The following is a 10,940-nucleotide window of genomic DNA, read 5'->3' as shown; positions in this document are numbered from 1 at the left end:
TCCTGCAGGCATTCAGTGGCTGCAGGAGGAGCTAAATGCAGGGCACCAGTTCCGTTATATGCCGCCGCCCCTGCTGCCCCTCTCATCCAGGTGTGGAAAATTGTGACGAGGGGGCACACAAGCCCCCTGAAGCATGGGGCAAGGTCGCCATTGTGCAGGGCATCAGTTCCGCTATGTGCTGTCCCCGCCACCCCACCTATCCAGCCTGGTGCTAGGTGTTTCTGGCAGTCATCAATTACTAGGAACACCAGTTTCACCCCATGACTCTGGCTCCCGCTTCTTGCCTCTAGGCTTCTCCTGCTGGGTAAGGTAAGAGAGTTGCTTCCCCTGAGGCCACTTCCCTCCGGGACCCTAGAAGAAAATATATTCTCTGCCATAGCAGTACATGGCACTAGAATGAGTATATTGTGTTTCCTACTGTAACAGTGCCCCCCACCTGTCACAATGCCCCCCCCTCCTGTCACACTTCCCCCCCCCTCCTGTCACACTGCCCCCCTCCTGTCACACTGCCCCCCCTCTTATCATACTGCCCCCCCCACCTGTCACACTTCCCCCCTCATACTGTCCCGCCATCACACTGCTCCCCCACCTCCTGTCACACCTGCCCTGCCACTACCTATACATTTGGCAGGTTGTCAGTCTTCTTCTAAAGGCATGGTGATGGTGTATGATGGGCAGGAAGCTGAAGCTGTGGAAAGTGATGGCATATTAATGATAGTAGTCCTTTCTTGTGGTATCGAAGATAGATCCGTTGAAACTCTTTGTGCTGTCTCTTCTGATCCACTTGGGTCTGATGGATCCTTTACCAGACGTCTGTCTTGCAAAGCCTTGTACTCATTTTGACGCTTTACACAGCAGTTGTACATCCGAATTCTGTGTAGGTAAAGAAAGGACAAAAAATATACGTTTAATTTAAAATTCCACTTTATGACGTGTAAAGAAAATCAGAAAATGAAGAAATTAAATAAGGACTCCACATATACATTTATTTAAAAGTCCTCATTTTTTTTCTGAATTAGACAGTGTAATTGTCTAAAAGCTGCTTTTTACCAAGTTGTCACATCTAACTCTATTACAGTATATCTAGCATACATTGAGATATATGTTTTTTGTGGGCCGATTCTTTAATATAAACTTGACCTGGACTAAAATATCTCCAGGGAAGCAACTGTGCGTAGGTAGAAGGGGCCTAAAGTACCTCCTTTAAATGAATCTGTTACTTTGTAGCCCCTTGGATCCATGGCTTGGTCAGTACATGAACAGCCCCAACCAAGTTTGAAAATGAGCCACAGCCCTCCCACACTAGTCTTCACCTCCTGCCACTCAACTCTCCAGTGCAAGAGCTTCTAATTTTCGCTGGTTCTGTCATTGACAGTTGTGGCATTGGGGAGCTTGGTGCAGCATAGTCATTATTATATCATTACATTTATTTTTTTGCAAGCAGTGTAACTACCACAGCCCCAGTCTAAGCGTTGCTCTATAGGGACTACCTGAATTTGACTTGATGTCAGCCTCTTGCAGTCTCTATACAGCACAGCTCAGATAAAGGTAGGAAGAGGCACCAAAAGGAGCCAATTAGTTGTGCTGCAGTGCAATGAGCATGCTGATAGACAGAGTGAGCAGAGTGACAAAGTAATGAACACATTAGACTTTTGTTACTCTTTTCACTGTTCAGTCAAATGCTGGGGGAAGGAAAAGACCTGAAGTGTTGGTGAAAATAATCAGACTCCCTCCCTGCCAGATAGAGCTTTGCTGTGTGGCAAGGCTGTGTAAATTTCAGAGTTGGATGGACAGAAATACAATTTTTTTAGCAGGTATAGCAGGTTTCATACAGTATATATGATATGTGTATGTAGCTGTCTGCCCCAGATTCAGCTTAATGTGAATCTGTCATGACAGAATATACATCAAAGACTCCAGGGGAAAGTTGAGGTTTCCATAAATGCAAAGAGGAGTTATGGCTTACAGTGGTCATACACGTAACAATCTGATCAAACAATTCTTCACAGAATCAGATGGTTTGATAGGAACTATTCATTATTGATAAGGCACATACTGTGTCACCGATCAATTTTATTCAAAACTATACTGATTGGCCTGGGCAGGAGAATCCGATTGTGGAAAAGTAGTTAACTCAATATGATCTTTAAGTGTATGGTGCATCAAATGTTCTTTTCAATTCTTCAGATCATATTTCCAGTCAGACAGTAAATCAATAAAAAATATGATTGTATACAAAATCATTCTATTTATGGCCACCATAAGATAAGATATGTTTTTAGTAAGGTAAAAGTATGAAAGTGTTGAACTTACCCTAAGAAGCTTCCTCCTATACAGCCAAGTATTACAAGAACAAGGCCTATTGCCATTGGGATGGCAAAGTGAACTATTTGGCCACTTTTAACCATGCTCTGTACAAGCATGTCAAAATACAGGCCACCCCCAATATGGTTCTGAGTGTCTGACGAAAAGTTCTCGCCATTAGTGGCCATTTCATGCTGAACTTCCTTTTCAGTCGCTGTCTGGCTGGTCCCGTTGACAGCATCAGTAGAGTCCTCTTGTTCCAATAAGTCCTGTGCGTTCTCATCGACATCAGGATTCACCAAGGATCTCAGGTTATCTGTTTCTCTTGGAAGGATTCCTGTGGGGATGAAAAAAAAAGTTGTAAAGGAAGAATTGTACATAAAGAAAAAGATAAAAATCACAGTGTCATCACCTCAGCTGGAGATATAGATGAGAGTATCCTTTAACCTCTTCAGCCCCGGTAGATTTTACCCCCTTCCTGACCAGGTCCTATTTTGCCATTCGGCACTGCGTTACTTTAACGGACAATTGCGCGGTCGTGCAACGCTGTACCCATATGAAATTTACGTCCTTTTTTCCCACAAACAGAGCTTTCTTTTGGTGGTATTTGATCACCTGTGCAATTTTTATTTATTGCACTATAAACAAAAAAAGAGCGACAATTTTGAAAAAAATATATATTTTTCCCATTCTGCTATATGACATTCCCCAAGAAAAAATGTAAAAATCAAAATTTTTTAACATTTTAGGCCAATTTGTTTTCTGCTACATATTTTTGGTAAAAGAAATCGCAATAAGCGTATTTTGATTTGTGCAAAGGTTATCGCGTCTACTAACTACGGGAAAGATTTATGTAATTTTTAATGTTTTTTTTTACTAGTAATGGCGGCGATCTGCGTTTTTTTTGCGGGGACTGCGACATTGCGGTGGACAGATCGGACCCCTAACTGACATTTGACACTTTTGGGGGTACCAGTGACATTACTACAGTAATCAGTGCTAAAAATATGCACTGTTACTGTAATAATGCCATTGGCAGGGAAGGGGTTAACCCTGTAGGTGATCAAGGGGTTAAATGTGAGCCTAGGGGAGTGATTCTAACTGTGGGGGGTGTGGCTTCTGAGATGACCATAGAGACATGTGATCCTATATAGCAGGATCGCATGGGCTCTGTGATCATCCCAGGGAGAAGGACGGTCGGCTGTGTTTACAACAGTCGACCGTCCTCCTCTCTCAGCGGGGAACGATTGCGGGTGTCAGGCGGCAATCAGAACCACCTGACACAAGCACATGCACCTTCAGGCCCCGTTCACGCATGTGCGTTTTAGGAAAAAGCATGCATAGCCAAAAGAGACAATTTCCTGTTACATTTAATTTATGATCCTTAACCACTTAAGCCCCAGCCCTAGTTCGGACACTTTTTGTTTACATTTTATAACCAGCATTTTTTCCTAGAAAACTACTTAGAACCCCCAAACATTATATATTATATTTTTTTAGCAAAGACTCTGGAGAATAAAATGTCGGTCATTGCAATATTTTTTGTCACGCGGTATTTTCGCAGCGGTCTATAAAAAGCCATTTTTTTTTGAAAAATCACATTTCACTGCATTTAAAAAATACTAAGCAGTAAAGTCAGCCCATTTTTTTTGTATATTGTGAAAGATGATGTCACGCCGAGTAAATAGATACCCAACATGTTACGGTTTAAAATTGCGCACACCCGTGGAATGGCGACAAACTACGGTCAATAGAGATCTCAATAGGCGACGCTTTACATTTTTTTAACGGTTACCAGTTTAGAGTTAGAGTGTAGCTCTTTTTTTTTATTATTGCTCACGCTCTGGCGTTATTACAGGTTTTTAAAAAAAAAAAAAAATCTGATCACTTTTATTGCTGTCACAAGCAATGTAAACATCCCTTGTGACACCAATATGCAGTGACAGGTACTCTTTATGGAGGGATCAAGGACCCCTCCACTAAACTACACGTTTTCGGCATTTTGCATACAGCCGTTTTTTAAATTTGCCGCCTTTTGCATCACAGTAACCCGGAAGTGACGTCATCGGAGACCCGATCGAAGCCATTTCCGGCTTTAATCGGGACTCCATCCAGCCGGCGGACGCGCCGGCTGGGTGCTCGGGGTTCTCGGTGGGACGGGAGCCCAGAGCAAAGTCACGGAAGGCGGCGGGAGGGGGGGGACGTTCCCTCCCGCTCACCCGGGTAAGGATCGAGCAGCTTCCGAGCCGCATCGGTCGTTACTGACGGAAAGCCGACCGTCGGCTGTAAACCACGTTACCGGGATGGTGTCTCTAGCTAGAGGCATTATCCCGGTATAACACCGCAAAGTTTGCCAAAGTAGTCCTACGTCACTTTGCGGTAAGTGGTTAAAGCCTTTAGCAGCCTATAGATGAATCTTTTTTTTTTTGTTCAACTTGCAGGTTGAACAAAAAAACTGACTTGATTCCCCAATTCACACATTTCAGGTGGATGGTGGAATCCTTCTTGTTGAGGTAATTTATTCTGACAGCAGAGAGACTTCCCTGTCATCAGAATACACTGATTAATGTTGCAGACAATAGGTGTCGCTAGATCAACTTCTGTACAACCAGAGTGCCCATACATGGATCGAAATCTGGCCAGTGTCCGCTGATCTGGTCAAATTTCCTTCCATGTATGGCTGGCTTTATTTTTTTAGACTTACCTGTCTCTTCATTTTGATTGCCGACAACAATTCTGACTTTTGGAATTTGATTGTTTGTGAACCCCTTGATTCTCAGATGAAGTTCATATATTCCACTGTCCTCCTCATTGACGTTTTCTATGACTAAGGAGCAGTTACCTTGGTGCACACGAGAGATAAATAATTGCACCCTCGTGTCATGGTGTTGCTCTCTCAGCATAACGGTGGTGGAGCTTACAGTTAGGTAGATTAGGCGGTTGTACATGCCACCTTTTTCTGTTGTTTTGCCCCATTCCAGAGTGATGGGGCTCCTCTCAATGGGTTCATTCACTTGAAAGCTGCATGGGATAAGCAGCTTGGATCCTGTACTAATGTATATCTCATCATCTGTTTTAATGTTCCTAATTTTCTTGGCTGTTGAGAGAAAAAAAACATAACATTTTTAAATGGCTCATAACTACTACAGCAAGGTATACATCTGCCCATAACTAGCAAATAACTAGCCCTACTTCCCACCTTAGTCATTTTCATACACTGTACAATTCTGAACCCCACCCCTCCAGAATATCCTGTCCCTATTTGACCTTTTCCACCAATATCTCAGCAGAGGCAGAAATGTGGGGGAAAGTGACAGGGAATTCGGCCTTTCCAAGAAAAAAAGCTTAAAGGAGAAGTAGAGCCAAAGCTCTTTTTTTAAATTTCCATATTTCTCCTACAGTGAACCTGTTAGCCATGTTAAATGCCCTTAGCAATAAGGATTTGAAAACAAGAACTATGCTTGATAACCAGAAAACATCTTCTAGGTGCCTCTCTGATTTAGTGTCACTTTGCTGCTAGGATTGAAATTTTCCCTGACATCTGGGATAAAGCCTACCAAGTGTTATTGTTGTGACCCACTAGTGGCCTGTAAAGGCACTCTCACTGGACAGTAAAATGGCATCTAGGTATGACTTAGCCAGAAAGACACGGAAATTAAGCCCTACTAACAAAGTGAAAAAATCCTAGTTACCAATCCCCACATCCTGACGTGTTGCTTGGACATGAAAACCATTGGTTTTAAAGCATAGCTAATTTACACCCCAAAAACAAAAATGTAATATTTTGCAGTTTACAGTACCAACCATTGAATGTGGTGGCTGCACTAGTTTTCTTTTTTTCCAAGCTTCTATGCCTTTATTTTTACCTGGTGATTGGCCAGTAATACACCTCTTGTATTAGGGTGGCTACATTCACTTCCCCATTGTATCTATGGAGGAGCAACAAAGCCACCTATGGGCAGCAGCATTGTTAGTCATGTAGTGAGTAGTGCTGGATAGACTAGTAGATTTAGATGGACTTTACTTTAATGACTAACAATGTAAAGCCAAACTGAAACAAATACTTATTACACAGTTACAGCAATTGTGTTTTTTTTTTTTCTTTAGGGATAAAGGTTTTACATAGTGGAACTAACTAACTAGTGTAAGCACCCCTGTCAGTGTTAAATGGTTTGTCTCAAGCTTCCAAATGCCCCTTTAGCTCGACAGCCTGGTTTGTTACAGGAAACTGAAAAACAACAGACTAACTGGTTGGATCACCAGGTATTTAAATATGTTAAGAGGGGACTCGGAAAAACAAAGACCATTGTGTTAATTCTAGTCATAGACTGTATCAAATATCTCATTTTTGATTTAGGCTATATTTTTACTTTAATACTAAGAGCAGAGACCTTGTGGTCTAAGTCCTTCTAATATTAAAAGTAATAACAGAGACCGTGTGGTCTAAGTCCTTCTAATATTAAAAGTAATAACAGAAACCTTGTGGTCTAAGTCCTTCTAATATTAAAAGTAATAGCAGAGACCTTGTGGTCTAAGTCCTTCTAATATTAAAAGTAATAGCAGAGACCTCGTGGTCTAAGCCCTTCTAATATTAAAAGTAATAGCAGAGACCTTGTGGTCTTAAGCTCCATACACACGAGTAGAATTTCGGCCAGGAAATTTCGTCCGATGACCGATCTGCCGATTTTCGGCTTGTTAGTATGGTGCTTCCGACAACCGACTCCGACTTTTCGGCCGAAAAAATCCTGGTGTGCAGGCTATATAATTTTTGTCGACCCTCAAAACACATCCGATTTTCGTCTCATTAGTACAGATTTCGATGGGGAAAAATCTTATGAGCAAGACTAGGCATGCTCAGAGATGAAAGAACACAAAGAAAGCAATCCAACACATGACATCACTTCTGAAGTAGAATTCTGTCGTGCGGGAAAATTTGTGTGCAGTCTAGAGCACATTCCAACCAACAGACACCACTCTGGACAAAAGACGGACGACCGGTCGGCAGAAATTCATTGCGTGTGTACGGGGCTTAAACCCTTCTAATATTAAAAGTAATGGCAGAGACCTTGTGGTCTAAATGTTTTATAGAACCTATAGACATTACACAATTCTCCATTGGCACAAGCAAGCCAAATCGCTGACAGGTTCAATTTAAAGTAATCACATATAAAACTAGTTTTTACCCCTGATCACACACATAGAGCTCAATTCGCAGACAGAAGCACAAGGATTTACATCTATATTTTAGCCATCTAACTGAAATTTTCAAATTGCATTAGACCCGTCTACAAATAACTGACTTTATTTTTTAAATATTAATTTTAGCTATCATGCTGTTAGCTTGTGAAATTGAGCCTATATAACATGCAAAACTAACTTCAGTTAATAGCACTTAGCAGCACTTCTAAAGTGAACCCATCACATATCCAGTGAAAAATGTCCCAAATTAAATGAAATGAAAGTAATTTTGTTGTGATTAATTATAGAATCAAATATATGTACATACCTGATGAGAATGGTAGAATAAGCAGAAGAAATAATAATTTAGGAATCATTTTAAAGCACATGCTGTGAACAATGTTTACATCAGTTGGCTCCAGCAGAAGTGACAGGCACCTGCAAGATGATGCTAATATGAGCTGAGCTCCACTGTGATGTCATCAGCAGGAAAAAGGGGTGTGGCTAAAGTGGCAGTTAGGAGGTCACATGCCTAGTTTACAGGCGCATGTGCCAACAGATATTTGTTCCTGCCTCTCCACTGTCTTATAATTGAGCCTGCTTTTATATGTTTGCATAATGTACACAAACCTTAAATTGTAACTCTGACCAAAGATAAATATATTTGCTGCAGCTTGCCACTAGCATTAAAAAGCAGCTTTTGTCTGAGTCCCCCCTTTTTTCTCTGACCCCCCATAACAAAGTTTTAATATATGCTTATTCTGCCAATAGATTTGTTATATTTTCTGATGGTGACAGCAGTAGGCCCCTAATAACATTGAGTGTTTTACATACATGCTTTTTTATTGCACGTTTTTCATGCAACATGCATAGAGCAGCCTATTTATTATTGCTGCTCTATGTGTGACAAATGCGGCAAAGTAGCTCATTCTGCTTTACACGTTTTTTTACTGCGTGTTTTACCATGTTTGTTACGGTTTTAGTGTATGTCAAACTTCTGCTTGCTACATTTGGCCTGGCATTAGCAATGAATGGCACTGCAAACACAACATGCATTCTAAGCGTGTGCAAAAAAAACGCATTTTTGCACTCACCTACAAAGCGTGCAGCTGTAAAGTCCAAATCACGCCTATGCAATGTGCATCAGCAAAGCTGCTTGTAGTTACCGTTGGGAGAGTGTACGATAGGGTGACAATGCAGGGGAACAACTGGGGTTCAGGGACAGACGGTTAACACCTTATAACAGTAGGTGCTTGTAAATCATTTTGTATATGTTATTGTAACATATTAAAAGCAGAGAAAAAAACATGTAGGATCTCCTGCACTGCAAACACTCCTATCCCTAATCTATTTAGGTAGCTGGCTGGCCAACACTATCATGTGCTTCCTACATCCATCAAACTATACTATAAACTAGTGCAGAGCTACTTGCCTAAAGTTAGTAAGTTAACAAATAAATAATAAGTACTTACATATAACACTCCATTCACATTTGGCGTTTTGGGATTTTGGACAGAAACACTGTGATTCTGCTTGCGATCTCAAATTGCACTGCAATCGTAAACCACATGTTTGGGTCCATTGATTTTCAAGGGCACCAAATTGCGGTGCTATTTTGCAATGCTTATCACGGCAAACCACAACGTGTGAAGCTTGTCGCCCAAAAGGAACCTTGGGCAACAAGCTTCGCACATTGCAGTTTGCCACGATTGCTGCATGATTTATCGCAGTAAAACCGCAATGCGTTTTAGGTGCCATTGAAAATGATGTCACCCGAACATGCATTTTGCAATTGCATTGCGATCTGAGATGACGGGCAGAATAGCAGTGATTCTGATCATGATCCTAAAATGCCAAATGTGAAGGGAATCTAAATGTATGTAATCCACCTCCAAAGTGTCACACTTCGGGACAGAGTTGGGTAGCTATGGGGGCACTCGGCGGGGGAGGAGGAGCCAGGAGCGCCTGCACGGAACCCAAGAAGAGGAGGATTGGGGCTGCTTTATGCAAAACCATTGCACAGAGCAGGAAGTGTGACGTTTGTTATTTTAACCACTTTAAGACCAGAAATATTTGCCCCTTTAATGACCAGGCCCTATTTTGCGATTTGGCACTGCGTTACTTTAACGGACAATTGTGCGATCGTGCGACACTGTACCCAAACTAAATTGATGTTCTTTTTCTCCCACAAATAGAGCTTTCTTTTGGTGGTATTTGATCACCCGTGCACTTTTTATTTTTTGCGCTACAAACAAAAAAAAGAGGGACAATTTTGAAAAAAAAAATTTTCTGGGACGGAGTGCTTACATTTTTTTTTCTTTTCTTATTTATTTTACTTTTTATTTTTTGTTTTTATACTGTCCCTTTAAAAAAAAATTTTTTGATCACTTTTATTTTATCGCTTTTATTCCTATTAGAAGGAATGTAAACATCCCTTGCAATAGAAATAAGCAGGATGGGGCCTCTTTAATGTGAGATCTGGGGTCAAAAAGACCTCAGATCTCACATCTACACTAAAAAGCAACAATTAAAAAAATGGACCCTTTAAGGCCATTGGGAGGAAGCGACGTATGACATGGCTCCGGTCCTTCAAGGCCATAGAGTTGAGTGGGGGCCAGCTTGCCCTCACTTGACTTCCTGCCTGAGAGATGGCTCCGGTAAGCGGGGAAAATGACCGGGAGGTGGCAGGAGGGGGGGCACCTCTCCCGCCACCCATAAAAGTGAACTCACGGCGAATCCGCCGCTGGGACGACTTTTACGTTAAAGTGGACTGCCCGCCTTTTAAAAAAATACCAGGGTTATGGCAGCAGGGTTACGTCAAAGTAGCGACGTAAATACACGGTGGGCGGTCTGTAAGTTTAATATAAAAAATTATATTTTCACGGGAAAACTATATTCACTGTTAGAAAAAATTCATCCAGCTCCTCAAATTTTTTCCTCACTGCGTTTGAAAATAAATCTAAATTTTACCCCACAGAAAATTAGAAAATCAAACGAATGTTCCAAAAATGAAACATTTCTAATAATGAATTTCTACTAGTGTATGGCCAGCATAAAGCACTAGCAGACGTTTGGCCTTCCCTTTTGCAAATAATGACCTTTAGTATGTTGATATTTGCATTGGATTTTTGTTTTGGGTTACAGGAGAATGCAGGGCAAAATAAGGCTGGCCATGGCACAGCTCAAATTTAGAGAGATCCCCGCTGAATTGGTCAAAATGTAAAGCCAGGGTGGCCCTGTCAGCATCGGAATCACTTCCAGCCAATGCCTCAGTATGGGCTGTCAGTGTGAAAGGATTTCTATCGGTATTTTAGCCATGTAACTGAAAATTTCATTAGACCCAGCTAGAAATAACTGACTTTTTAGGGTAATCATTTTAGCTATCATGCTGTTAGGTTATGAAATTGATCCTATATAACATGCCAAACAAATGGTTATCCCTGATCAAACAATTAATG

At 41.4% G+C, this 10,940-nt stretch overlaps 1 protein-coding gene across 1 annotated transcript; it reads right to left on the bottom strand.

Annotated features, from left to right (window-relative positions):
* Positions 1-635: 635 nt before the first annotated feature.
* On the bottom strand, positions 636-2,684 carry LOC309550444 (uncharacterized protein; the record flags this gene model as incomplete). The annotated part of the gene is made up of 2 exons (XM_082250823.1): positions 636-873; positions 2,314-2,684. 2 exons carry the CDS (start codon positions 2,682-2,684, stop codon positions 636-638), a joined length of 609 nt encoding a protein of 202 aa, XP_082106949.1.
* Between the last annotated feature and the right edge of the window lie 8,256 nt (positions 2,685-10,940).

This window comes from Pelophylax lessonae (assembly GCF_965119305.1).
Source record: "Pelophylax lessonae genome assembly, chromosome: 3".
Classification (NCBI taxonomy): Eukaryota; Metazoa; Chordata; class Amphibia; order Anura; family Ranidae; genus Pelophylax; species Pelophylax lessonae.
This window is presented reverse-complemented; position numbering and strand designations above follow the sequence as displayed.